Below are 14,698 nucleotides of genomic sequence, written 5' to 3' on the forward strand. Positions count from 1 at the left end.
AATTCTCTGTTTATATTCGGTTTTGGCAAGTTTGATTATAATATGTCTTGGTGACTTTTGGGGGGATCTACCTTGTGTGGTGCTTGATGAGCATCTCAGATAGGTATCTTCTCATCTTTCACAATATCAGGGAAGTTTTCTGCCAACAAATCTTCAACAATTCTCTCTGTATTTTCTATTATTCCCCTCATTCTGGTACTTCAATCACTCTTAGATTATTCCTCTTGATAGAGTCCCACATAATTTCTTAGGGTTTCTTAATTTTTTTTAATTCTTTTATCTGATTTTTCCTCAAATATGTTGGTGTCAAGTGCTTTATCTTCAATCTCACTGCTTCTGACTTCCATTGCCTCAATTTTCCTCCTATGACTTTCTATTGAGTTGTCTAATTCTGAAACTTTATTGTTAATCTTCTGGATTTCTGTTTGCTGTCTCTCTATGGATTCTTGCAGCCTACTAAATTTGTCCTTATGCTCTTCTCTAATCTTCTTCAGTTTCTCTAATGCTTTGTCTGTGTGCTGCTTGGCTTGCTCTGCATTTTGCCTGATCTCCTTCCTGAGTATTAATCTTCCGTATTCCATCTCTTGTAATTTCAGGAAATTCTCTTCATTTGGAAGATTTCTTGATTCCTTGTTGTAGGATCTTGCTGAAGCCATTATGGTCTGCCTCTTTATATGATTTGATATTGATTGTTGTCCCCGAGCCATCAATTGGTTACTGTATTTATTTACTTTATGTTTGCTTACTGTGTCTTAGCTTCTTGTTTTGTTTTGATAAGCCCAAATAGGCTGCTCAAGTGAGCTAGTTTATTGGTCCCTTTGAAGCTCTAACGTCTATTAAGGGCACATTTTTCATGTACGCTGCTTACAACTGCTGCTGTTGTTGCTAGCTGCTGTCAGGTAGGTCGCTGACTGAAGGTGAGCTCATGCACAAAGGAAGGAGCACTGCCCGGCCCTGTGAAATCCCCATGATTGGTTTCAGATCTGACTGTTGTGATCGATACTGTTTTCACTGACTGATTTTTAGAAGTAGATCTCCAGGCCTTTCTTCCTAGTTCGTCTTAGCCTGGAAGCCCCATTGAAATCTGTTCAGCATCACAGCAACACGCAAACCTCCACTGACGGATGGGTGGGGGCTGCACATGAGGTGCATGGGTCGGGGGTCAAGCTGGGCATAGGAAGTGAGAATCCTACCAGTGAACCACCAATGCACCCACTAAGCATATAACCCATTGCTGTGAGTTGATTCCAACTCACAGCAACCCTATAGCACAGAGTAGAACTGCCCCATAGGATTCCCAAGACTATATTGTTTATGGTAGCAGACTTCCACATCTTTTTTTGAACCACTGACTTTTTGGTTAGCAGCCGAGCACTTAAACACTGCACAACCAGGGCTCCTTTAAGCACATAGTAGGTATTTGTCATGGATTGAATTGTGTCCCCCCAAAATATGTGTTAATTTCATTAAGCCATGATTCCCAATATTGTGTGGCTGTTCTCCACTGTGTGATTGTAATTTCCCTATGTGTTCTACAGCCTGATCTCTGCCTGTAGTTAATTAGGCAAGATTAGATTATGTTAAAGAGGACTAGGGTGAATTGTAACACCCTGACTAACATCACATCCTTGATCCAATGTAAAGAGAGTTTCTCTGGGTTGTAGCCTGCACCACCTTTTATCTTACAAGAGATAAAAGGAAAAGGAAGCAAGCAGAGAGTTGGGGATATTATACCACCAAGAAAGCAATACTGGGAGCAGAGCGCATCCTTTGGACCCAAGGTTCCTGTGCAGAGAAGCCCCTAGACCATGGGAAGATTGATGACAAGGATCTTCTCCCAGACCCAACAGAGAGAGAAAGCCTTGCAATAGAGCTGATGCCCTGAATTTGGATTTTTAGCTTCATAAACTGTGAGAGAATAAATTTCTGTTTGTCAAAGCCATCCTCTTGTAGTATTTCTATTGTAGCAGCACAAGATGACTAAGACAGCACTTAATAACACTTATTAGCAGACGCAACACCTTGCACCCTAATGAGTTTCAGAATATGTATATACTCACTCCTAGGCACTTTCACACTTTCATGGGTGGCACAAATGGTTGGCGGTTCAAACCCACCCAGGGGTGCCACCTAAGGAAAGGCCTGGTGATCTGCTTCTGTAACAATTACAGCCAAGAAAACCCTATAAAACAGTTCTACTCTGTTAACACATGTAACCTCCATGAGTCAGAATTGACTCCGATGGCATAAGACAACAACAGGCGTTTTCATATACAGAAATACATATAGAAAGTCATAGTTAGAAATATGCTGCTTCATTGATACTCATAAGATACATTCATGAAAGGCAATGTAGTCTAAGGGTTCACAGTATAGTATCTGGAGCCGAACTGCGTAAGTTCAAATCCAAGCTTCATGCCTTAGCTTTACAACCTTGGGGAAGTTGATTTAATCTCCTCGTGCCTCTGTTTTTCCAGGGGTTAAATGGTGTCTACTTCAGAAGGCTGAGAGGACTAAACTGGAAAATGCAAATAATGTAAAACCCTCAGGAGAGTTCCTGGCACATGGTTAAGTGTTCAGTAAATTTTAGCTATTATTTTCTCCAAGGACACCTCCATGTTCTCTGATGCACACATACATATGCATCCCCTTTTGTAAACTGTTCCAATAATGAGACAAACATTAGCTGAACAATGATTATATAGGAGACACTGTCCTGGGACTACAGAGCTGACCATGTCCTGGTGTCTTTTCCTGATGGGTTTCCCCAAGCCGGTGGAGAAACAATGATGATAATATAGTGTGATGATTGCTAGGAAAAAATTGAGCTCAGGGCTATGTGAGCACACTGGGAGACAAGCAGTGCCTGTCTGGGGAATGGGTTTCTAAGAAGAGATAACCCTTGACCTGGTTCTTCATTGGCATTTCCAGATTCAGCCCCGTCAGTCTCCACCATTAACTCCAGGAGCCAGCCACCACGGGCTTGGCCTTCCCTGGACGGATCGTATGGATCCTCGTGCCTAAAATGTCCTGCCCAACTCCTCTTGTCAGCCTGGCCAATTCATCTTTAGCTTTACAGAGTTCAGCCAAACATGTTCTCACACATGTTTGCGTTTCTACACACACTACCTCTTATCGGTCATCAGCATTAACTGTTGAACTGCAGTGAGGAATACAGAAAATATTCTTCTTCTAAGCAGAAACTTTATCATGTTTGGAATGAAACCCACTTCAGTCTTCACGGTCAAATTTAACTCTTCCCTTTCCTGTGTTTTCAGAGAGACAATGTTTACAGTTCTCAGGCAGCATTTATTTGTTTTTTTCTCTTTGGTGTTCCACAGTTAGGTGTTCTGCAATTAGGAGTCAGCCTTCCCTACCAGGTTTTTAACCTCTAGCCTAGGCTCTCTTCATCTTTGACTTTTCCATAGCCTAGTGCTTAGCACATTTTTAGTGCTTAGCACATGGTAGTTACTCACTGTTTGTTAAGGAGCCCTGCTGGCAGAGTGGTTAAGTGCTCAGCTGCTAACCCAAAGGTCGGCAGTTCAAACTCAACAGCTGCTCCACGGGAGAAAGAACTGGCAGTCTGCCTTGGGAACCCTGTACTCTGTCCTATAGGATCGCTATGAATGGGAATTGACATGACAGGAATGGGGCAGTGTTTGTTAGACTAAACAAAAAATTCTCAAATATAAACTTCAAAATCCTCACAAGCCATGAGCTCACAAATTCACATGCCTTTGTTCGGTCTAATGATTAGCATTCAGCTGAATTTCGGAAGAGAAAGCAGAAACCTCTCATTTGCTAATCCCAAATAATTTCTAAGCAGAAGAGAAACATTTACTGATTTAGTTTAACCTTTAGCTCAACATCCACTCAGACAAACAGCAGCCCTTGGAGGTTGCTTTGATTATGACAAAAAAGTAAATCAATGACAGGCATTCCAAATGAAGTCCAGCTGATGCTTTGGACAAGAGAGTTAAGAAAAGTGAGAGGGATAAGCTTACCAACTTAGGATCAGAGTAGGTACCAAGCCCGATGATGGGAATGCTGTTTCCATCGCTCAGAGGTATGCGGTGGTTTGCAGCGCTGAGGTCCATTCTGCAGACAGACAGGTTGGGATGTCTGGAAGTGATTCTGAACATCTCACGGAGCGTGTTTAACTAGGTGTCCAGGGCCAGAGGGAGGAGTAATGGGAGGGAAGAGAGATTAAAAAGATCTATTTCTCAACCTGCTCTTTTTTTTTTTTTTTCCAGAGAAATCCTAACAGAGGTTGTCCTTTGAATTTCATCAAAGGAAGTAATAAAATATTCCATTGAGAGCTTACACTTACTTGTCTGCAAAATAAAGATGGAAAAAACTAAGGGAATCAAATTTAACTTACCTGTATCATTTAGGATGTTTGTGTTGGCAAAATTCACTTAAACCATAAAGGAAATCAATTGGTTCATATTCCTAAATGCTCCTAGCTTTGGTTGAGAGTAGGACACCTTCCTAGGGTTCCCTGCAGATCCTGATGTAGTGAGGCTGGGAAGGGGTCTGAAGTTTTTAATCACCCAGTTCAATCTGGGAAACTGTGGACTCCAGGCTCAAAATACATGGCCAGAACCCAGCTTCTCACTCTGCGGTGCGTCTCTCCACCTCCCAGTTTTCATGCCACCTCAGCCGACTCTCCTTATTGAAAAATGGGTGCTGGCAGTCTTTGGAGCAACATGGCTCCAGGTTCAAGTCCAACAAAAAAGATTGTTATTACTCTACAACATAACCTGAAAGGTGTATTTAAAATCATCACGGATAAAATTATAAAACCTCTTCTCTAAGGAGTAATTACTCCAACCATCTCCTTAAACACCCCAGTTTGGCTCATTAAAAAAAAAATAATCGGATGGCTAAACATTCCTTTTGGTCCTCAGATTTGTCATTTTTAAGTCTCTGGATAATTTAGAACTTCAGTGGTCTTTGTGGGATTCATTCTCTTTAGATAAGATTGTTTACAGGGCAAACTGGGGAGAAAACTACTATGCTAATTTTAAACACCCAAAATGAGAGGCTTGTTTTAATTGGTATTCTCAGATCCCAATAAATCTAATAAATTTAAAATAACCTCTTTAAGAGACTTTCTGTAGAAAACAAATGAAAAATTAAAACCTAGATAGTTACTCAGCCCCTCTTAAAATATATTCTGAATTGTGGTATTAAGCTAATGTTTCTTCTACAGACTCTAGCATTAAGCCCTTCTTTGCTTTAAAGAACATTATCTTGTCTATAACATTGGCCCTTAGTGCTGAAGGGCCAAATGCACCCTATTTGGAGCCTCATTTGTAGGATTCATTTTCTTTTTATCTGGTATTGGTTTGTCATGCATGTAAAGAATTATTATCAGGCTCCAAATGAGTTTTAAAAGAATTGGTTTGGAATTATAGAACTCAGTACAACAGTTAGGATCTGCTTTAATGACTGTCTTTGGGTTCTGTAAAGGAGCAAAACCAGTGAAGCGTATATAAATATATAGAGAGAGAACTTTATTTCAAGGAAATGGCTCAAGCAATTGTGAGGAAATGGCTCACACAATTGTGGGGCCTGAAAAGTCCCAAATCCATGGGTTAGACAACAGACTGAGGACTTCTGCTGGCTCACTTGGTTGCAGGGGCTAAAGAACCCAGAATCTGTCCATCTTGACAATCTGACAAGCTGGAGGCCTTCGCTGGCTCACAGGGTTGTGGAAGCTGGTGAATCTAAAATCTGCAGGTCAGGCCACGTGCCAGGGACTTCTGTAGGCTTATGTCCCAAGAACCCGAGGTCAGGCAACGAGAAGAGTGTGGGATCAAAAAAGAGAGCAAGATCTGCCAGAAGATACTGAAGACAGGCCACATCCCCAAGGAAACTTCCCTTTCTACTAAGCTCACAAAATGGAAGATGATTACATCGTGTTTGCCAACCCACTAAGAATCATAGCCCAGCCAAGTTGACACGTAACATTCACATCACAAAGACCATCTCCTGAGAATTGCAAAATTTACAAAACAGGTTAGCTTTAGATTATGTGTTAGTCTCTTAAGGTGGTGTCTGTGCCTTAGTTGGTAATCAATGTTGTGTGTCTATCAAGACAGTCAACATGAAGTTGCTCAAAGAGTAACCACTGCCGAGGTTCACACTGGGGAGGCAGTCGAAGCAAGTCATACTGAGTCTAAGGTGCCTTGGGACCTTTTCTCTTGGCTTTCTATTCTTAATCCTGTAATCAACAAATTGTTAGGGATATTACCCACATTACCAAAGAAGAAGCGCAAAAAACTAATAGTTTTATTTGGATATTGGAGACAACATATACCACACTTAAGATTACATTTATGCCTCCATGAACAACTGCCTCCTTTGCCGCAAGACCAGAAGAACTGGATGGTGCCTGGCTACCATTACTGTTCATTTGATCAAAGATTCTATAGAAGAATCTTGATCAAAGGTGAAAAATGCAGAACAGAATTTAAAATTCTCATGGACTCCAGGCTTCCTGGAGCCAAGAGGGCTGGATGACCCTAGAAACTATTGCCCTGAGATAATCTTTAAAACTTAGACCAAAAATATTTCCTTAAGTCTTCTTAAAACCAAACAGCAGTCTAGCTTAACTAGTAAAAAATGTCTGCCTGGAGCATTATGCTCTTTTAAGAACTATCTATATGGGATCAAAGTGACAACAGAAACTGGAAATATTAGATAGGTGCCTTAGGGGGCAGTGAGTTTATGTTAGTGGAGGAGGAACAAATCAGGTAAGGAGGGTGAGAATGGTTGCACAACTCAAAGAATGTAGCCAATGTCACTGAATTGTACACGTAGAAACAGTTCAACTGATGTATGTTTTGCTGTGTATATTCTCAACAACAAAATTAAATTGCTAGATCATAGCAAAGGGAGGGGAAAATTGAAAAACAATTACTTTTCTTCCCTGAATATAGTGTATTAATAAATGTCTTCTTGAAATAAAGATATTTAGCTCTAAAAAAAAATGTTTTACTTTTATGAAACAACTAGGAAGAACAAGACATTTACTTGGGGACGTAAACAGGAACACTCACTAACATTTTTAAAAGAAGCAGTGCAAACATATCAGACTCTTGTACTCTAAATGAAAACGCAAAGTAGAATGTCTATATTCACCAGGATTTGCCACATGGTCATTAAGGCTTAAAAAAAAAAAAAAAAAAAACCTTACAGGCTTTGAATTTAACATGATTGGCTTTTGATATAAAAAATTTCCTGGGGTGGAACACAAACGTTCTCCCATGGAAAAACTTACGTGGACTTTGTATAAAGCCTACAACACACAGAGCCACTTACTGAAAAAAGGAGTATTCAGCTTCCACATACCTCAACTAGTCCTGGCATGGGTTAGACAGACACCTGACAAATAAAAAGGTGTAACATCTGACTGGAGAGTCCTCAACTGGAAATGGTATATTTCTGAGCAGGACATATGGGTGGATGGTCTACCCTCTTTGTTAGCTGAGCAAATCTCAACATTACCAATAATGGGCTTGCCGGAATTTCTGAGGAACGAGCCAATTTAAGTCCAAGTGAAGCTCCCTCCTTCATAGCCCACCAACTGCGGTTTCTAACTGCTGCTTGGCCTGACCACATGGCAGGCCCTAACCGCGGTTTGAATTTGGCACCAAAATCCTCCGCATGTGCAGACTGAAATCTCTGCACATGTGCAGGACCTGAAGAGCCGTGGCCCTGAACTTGACCCAGGACTTGACCTTCGCCGGAGAGGAAGATGTTCTCCAGCACACAGCTGCACCCGAACCAGTTTGCAAAGTGAAAAGTTCCCTTCCTTTGCAAATGACTCAGTGCCTGGATCTCCAAATATGAACATGAGAGGTGTCTGGGTGTCATATTTTGGGCTCCAATCCTGCCCTCTGGGGACCAGAGGGCATAAAATCTCCAAGCTCCCCGGGGGCTGGTAGCTGGTGATCGTTTGGCTGCTAGGCCCCACGTTGCTCCTTGTTTGTGCAAACAATAAATTTCCACTTTCTGTTTCCCTTGTGACTGTTGGTGTGGTGTCCATCTTATTTTGATTGCTAATAAGACAGGGCAAGAACCCTCATTTGGTTACATGAGCAGTTGGGCAATGGGGGTCACCAAGGTCTTTTGGCACACATCAATATGTGGTTTATGGATGGTTGAGCTACCACGACCCCCACGTCGTGTATCCCACGTCTGGAATACACTGTAAGGCTGTGGCCTTGAGAACTTCAGAGGGCATGACCCTAACCAAGGAAGGCGTAGGTAAATTGGCATAATTTGCAAAACTGGTGGCTGTGAGCTTAGCAATCAAACTCTAATGGAAGGACAGAAAATTATATATCTGTATATTAATTCATGGGTAGTTGCTAATGGCTTTGCTATATGATTAAGCATATGACAACAAATTGACTGGAAAAGTCCTTATAAAATCTGACAATAACTCATGTAGTAAAGGAGAAATTATTGCCCCAGCCACTAAACAACATTCTGGGTAACTACAGAAAATCTAAGCTTCTACAGAGTAAAGGAACTTCTCGAATTCCTATTTAATTGTTTTTTGATTTGTCACCAAAAAGCTACAATGCCCTTTTGCTTGCATTTACTGCTCTAAGCCTTTTTGTCTTAGTAGACTAACTCATTGCAGCAGATCCCAAACCAACGCATGGATTTCTACACATTCTTCAAATAGTACTAATCTGCTGTTTGTGCTGCCTGGCACTGAATTGCCAATACCTCTGCCTCAATTGAACTTTCCACTTCTGATGCACCAACAACTCCTCCTCCAGCATCCCCATTATGGCACAACAACGTAACCTTTCTGGTAGACGTGATGCAATGAAACCCTTTGTTCCATCGCTGACAGGTTACAAAATGTTTGTATAGTTGTACTATAATACCTACTCTGTATGATGGTTAATGTTATGTGTCGACTTAGCTGGGCTATGATTCTCAGTGATTTGGCAGATACTGGAGTGGTTGCTCTTCCATAACATAGTATAATGTAATCACCATCCTTGATGAAGCCTGATGTGATCAGCCAGTCAGTTGAAAGAGTAATTTCCTTGGGGATATGGCCTGCCACCAGTATATAAGTGAATATTCTGGCAAAACTCACTCTCTCTTGCCCCTGCATTCTTCTCATCTGACCTCCAGTTGCTGGGACATAAGCCTGCAAAATCTCTGGCCTGTGGCCTGACCTGCAGATTTTGGATCCGCCAGTCCCTGCAATCCTGTGAGGTGGCAGAAGAGACCTTAATCTACGTATTTGGAACTTGTCTACTCCCACAACTGTGTGAACCATTTCCTTGAAGTAAATCTCTCTCTCTATATATAAATGTATACAAATAACTGGTTTTGCTCCTCTAGAGAACCCAGATTAAGACACCTTGATACTTCTGTCCCTCTATCTCTGTTTCTTTACACGGACTTTTCCACACTTCTCTATTATGTTGCAAGGAGCCCTGTTGGTTAAGCACTTGGCTGCTAACCAAAAGATCAGCAGTTCAAACCTACTAGCTGCTTTGAGGAAGGAAGATGTGACAGTCTGTTTCTGTAAAGATTTACAGCCTAGGAAACCCAAGGGGCAGTTCAACCCTGTCCTATAGGGTCGCTATGAGTTGGAATCGACTTGATGGCAATGAGTTTGGGGTTTTTTTTGGGGGGGGGTGGTTTTTATCACCTTGTAATAAAAATCTTACCCAAAACCATTGCTGTTGAGTTGATTCCAACTCATAGGGACCCCATAGGACAGAGTAGAACAGACCCACAGGATTTTCAAAGCTATAGTCTTTATGGAAGCAGACTGCACATCTTTCTCCCACAGAGCAACTGGTGGGTTTGAACTGAAGACCTTTTGGTTAGCATATGAGTGCTTAACTACTGCACCATTAGGCTCCTCGACAAACCTTAGGCATATCAAATCTTATGGTGGGCTGGGCCATTAGATGGTACCACTCTCAATGTCACCAATGAAGCAATGTATATAGTATGTATCGGTAATTACAAGTAGATATTAGAACCCTGGTATAATCCACAATCCTAAAAAGTGTAAATTGATGTAACATTGACAGGGGCGTGACAAATAAAATCTTAGCTCTGAAAGACACTGTTGTGAGATCAGATCATCATGTTGTGGTGACACCCCAATTTCTCAAGGGAGAATGCATGCTTAGAGTTGAATAAACAACTCTGTATATAGAAGGCATACACGCCCCACTTGGTCAATCATTAGAATGGAACCATGATACACGGATAACGTCTGACAACATTAACGATCCAGATTTTCAAGTCCTTACAACTATGGCCGTAATGCTTCAACAATCAGTTGTCTATAATTTGAGAAATTGGACCTTTAGAGCATGTGCCAAAATTTTGATAAATCTAACTTATTGAACAGATGGTAATGATGCAGAATTTCTCCTTCAGGGTGCATGAATTTAATTAATACTCTGAATATTACTAATGGAGACAAAACATAGTATTCTTGGTCTGTATACGACAAACCAAAAAAATCAAACCTGTTGCCATCGGGTCAATACCAAATAATAGCACCCCTATAGGACAGAGTAGAACTGTCCCATAGTGTTTCCAAGGAGCAGCTGGTGTACTCGAACTGCCAACTTCCTGGTCAGCAGCTGTAGCTCCTAACCACTGTGACACCAGGGCTCCATGTAGAACAAAGGAATAATAAAAATTACTACTGAAATTTTTGGAAACCCTGATAGTGTAGTGTTTAAGAGCTGTTAACCAAAAGGTTGGCAGTTTGAACCCACCAGGCGCTCCTTGGAAACCCTATAGGGCAGTTTTACTCTGTCTTATAGGGTCGCTATGAGTTGGAATCGACTTGATGGCAACAGGTTTTTGTGTGTGTGTGTGTGAAATTTATCGTTTAACCACGCTTCACTGTGTTCCAGCCAGCTGCATCCCCTCGGCTGGAAGAAGGACCCCGCACTTGCCCTGAGCCATTCTCCTGGCCTTGGAGAGGGAACAAATTAACAAACAGGGAAGAAATAATCTGCCAGCTCACATAAGCCAGGAACTCAGGGCAGAAACAGCTGCTTTCCCTAGGCACAGGCATAAGGGCCTCACTGACTTTGAATGCCTTTCACCCCTGCGTAGACCTGTGTGGGCCCATTTCAACAGCGTAGGTCCTCATTAGCACAGGACAATAAGGTATATATTTCAGCTAATTGGCAGAGAGGTAGGTTCATGATATTTGACACTGCTCTGCCTATTAAGCAGGGTCCTCACCTACTCATGCCAGGGGCCTGAGGACTGGTGGTTACACCCACAACACCTAGCCAACCGCCACAGGGGTCCAAGAGTAAGTGGTGCCTCCCAGTCCTTACAGCCAACGACTATGGGTGCCCATAGTCCGCCTGCAAAACCCACCCACCTATGCACTCTAGGGAACAGGGAGACGCTTTCCTTACAGACAGTCAGGGCAGTTGCAGCCCCCTGCCTTGCTCAGCACATGACCCCCTACTGCAGCCAGATACCTGCACCTATACCAATCACCCCTGAGTGTCTAGGACTGTAGGTGAGAGACTGCACCACACACGTGGTGACTGACTACCGGCCCACCTGAGCTGAATCTATATAAGAAAAGCGAATGGACTCCTGGACCCCCATGCCTAGTAACAGCTCTAACCACCTGGTAACAGGATGTTAGAGCTTCAAAGGCACCAATAATTAAACTAGTTCACTCAAGCAGCCTATCTGGGCATATCAAAATGAAACGAAACAAGAAACTAGGACACAGTAAGCAAATATAAAATAAATAAGTACTGTAACTACTTGATGGGTCAGGGACAACAGTCAATATCAAATCACATAAAGAGGCAGACCATAATGGCTTCAGCAAACTCCCAAAACAAGGAATCAAGAAATCTTCCAAATGAAGAGAATTTCCTGGAATTACAAGAGGTGGAATACAAAAGATTAATACACAGAATTCTTCAAGAGATCAGGCAAAATGCAGAGCAAGCCAAGCAGCACACAAAGCATTGGAGAAACTGAAGATTAGAGAAGAGCATAGTGACAAATTTAGTAGGCTGCAAGAATCCATAGAGAGACAGCAAACAGAAATCCAGAAGATTGACAATAAAGTTTCAGAATTAGACAGCTCAATAGAAAGTCATAGGAGGAAAATTGAGGCAATGAAAGTCAGAAGTAGTGAGATTGAAGATAAAGCTCTCGACACCAACATGTTTGAGGAAAAATCAGGTAAAAGAATTTTAAAAAAGGAAGAAACTGTAAGAATTATGTGGGACTCTATCAAGAGGAATAACCTATGAGACACAGGAGTACCAGAAGGGGGGTAGGGGGAGGGGAAGGGTTTAACAGAAAATACAGAGAGAATTGTTAAAGATTTGTTGACAGAAAACTTCTCTTATATCATGAAACATGAGAAGATATCTATCCAAGATGCTCATCAAAAACCACACACAGTAGATCCCCCCCCGCCAAAAGTCACCAAGACATATTACAATCAAACTTGCCAAAACCAAATATAAACAGAGAATTTTAAGAGTGGCTAGGGATAAATGAAAAGTCACCTACAAAGGAGAGTCAATAACACTAAGCTTGGACTACTCAGCAGAAACCATGCAGGCAAGAAGACGATGGCATGACATATATAAAGCCCTGAAGGAAAAAAACTGCCAACCTACAATTATATGTCCAGCAAAACTCTCTCTCATATGTGATGGTGAAACAGGACATTTCCAGATAAGTAAAAGTTTAGGGAATTTGCTAAAACCAAACCAAAATTACAAGAAATACTAAAGGGAGTCCTCTGGTTAGAAAGTCAACAACATCAGATAACAACCCAAAACTATAAAACAAGGCAAAACAACCAGATATCAACCCAGGTAGGAAAATCACAAAAATAAATCAAAGCTAACACATTCAAAACAGGGAAACAGAGATGTCATTATGTAAAAGATGACAACATTAAAACAAAAAAGAGGACCTAAAAAATGTAGTCATAGATCTTTCATATGGAGAGGGAGTCAAGGTGATAGAAAGAAATAAAAGATTGGTTTAAACTTAGGAAAATAGGGTAAATATTAAGGCAACCACAAAGGAAACTAACAATCCTTCCTATACATCAAAATAAAAAACAAGAAAAACATAAGACTCAGCAAATACAAAATCAACAACAATGAAAAAGAAGAAAACAAAATATATAAAGAAAAATGACTCAGCACAGAAAATCAAGTGGGACTAAGAAGCTGTCAACAACACACAAAAAAAGACATCAAAATGACAGCACTAAACTCATACCTATCCATAATTACACTGAACGTAAATGGACTAAATGCACCCATGAAGAAACAGAGGTGGCAGAATGGATGAAAAAACATGATCCATCTATATGCTGCCTACAAGAGACACACCTTAGACTTAGAGACACAAACAAACTAAAACTCAAAGGATAGATAAAAATATATCAACCAAACAACAATCAAAAAAGAGCAGGAGTGGCAATATTAATTTCTGACAAAATAGGCTTTAAAGTAAAATCCACCACAAAGGATCAGGAAGGACACTATGTAATGATTAAAGGGTCAATTCACCAGGAGGACATTACCATAATCAATATTTATGCACTAATGACAGGGCTCCAAAATACACAAAACAAACTCGAACAGCCTGGAAAAGAGAGATAGACAGCTCCACAATAATAGTAGGAGACTTCAACACACCACTTTCAGTGAAGGACAAAACATCCAGATAGAAGCTAAATAAAGACACAGAAGATCTAAATGCCACAATCAACCAACTTGACCTCATAGACATACACAGAACACTCCACCCAACAGCAGCCAAGTATACTTTCTTTTCCAATGCACATGGAACATTCTCCACAAGAGACCACATATTAGGCCATAAAGCGAGCCTCAACAGAATGCAAAACATCAAAATATTACAAGCATCTTTTCTGACCATAAAGCCATAAAAGTAGAAATCAATAACAGAAACAGCAAGAAAAAAAATCAAATATACAGAAACTGAACAACATCTTGCTCAAAAACTATTGAGTTATAGAAGAAATTAAGGATGGAATAAAGAAATTCGTAGAATCAAATGAGAATGAAAACAAACCCTACCAGAACTTTTGGGACACAGCAAAAGCAGTGCTAGGAAGTCAATTAATAGCAGTAAATGCACAAATCCAAAGAGAAGAAAGGGCCAAAATCAAAGCCTAAACCCTACACCTCGAACAAATAGAAAGAGAACAGCAAAAGAAAGCCTTGGGCACCAGAAGAAAGCAAATAATAAAAATGAGAGCAGAATTAAATGAAATCGAAACACAAGTTAACAAGACCAAGAGCTTGTTCTTTAAAAAGATCGGTAAAATCAGTAAACCACTGGCCTAACTGACAAAAGAAAAACAGGATAGGAAACAAATAACCCAAATAATAAATGAGATGGATGATATCACAACAAAACCAACTGAAATTAAAAGAAGCATAACAGAATACTATGAAAAATTGTACTCTAACAAATTTGAAATCCTAGAGGAAATGGACAAATTTCTAGAAACACATTACCTACCTAAACTAACAGAAACAAAATAAACCTATAACAGAAGAAGAGATTGAAAAGGTAATTAAAAAACTTTCAACAACAACAAAAAAAGCTCTGGCCACGCTGGGTTCACTGGAGAATTCTACCA

The 14,698-nt window shown here is 40.7% G+C and overlaps 1 protein-coding gene across 1 annotated transcript in view; it reads right to left on the bottom strand.

Moving 5' to 3' along the window:
* The window catches only part of AKR1D1 (aldo-keto reductase family 1 member D1), a 112,474-nt gene that overhangs the window by 46,141 nt on the left and 51,635 nt on the right, over window positions 1–14,698 (bottom strand). The window contains exon 2 of the mRNA XM_003420220.4: window positions 4,005–4,160. Within this exon, the coding sequence (XP_003420268.2) occupies window positions 4,005–4,142 (138 nt within the window). The 5' untranslated portion in view covers window positions 4,143–4,160. The remainder of the gene's footprint in view (window positions 1–4,004; window positions 4,161–14,698) is intronic.

Source organism: Loxodonta africana, chromosome 8 (genome assembly GCF_030014295.1).
Source record: "Loxodonta africana isolate mLoxAfr1 chromosome 8, mLoxAfr1.hap2, whole genome shotgun sequence".
NCBI lineage: Eukaryota > Metazoa > Chordata > Mammalia > Proboscidea > Elephantidae > Loxodonta > Loxodonta africana.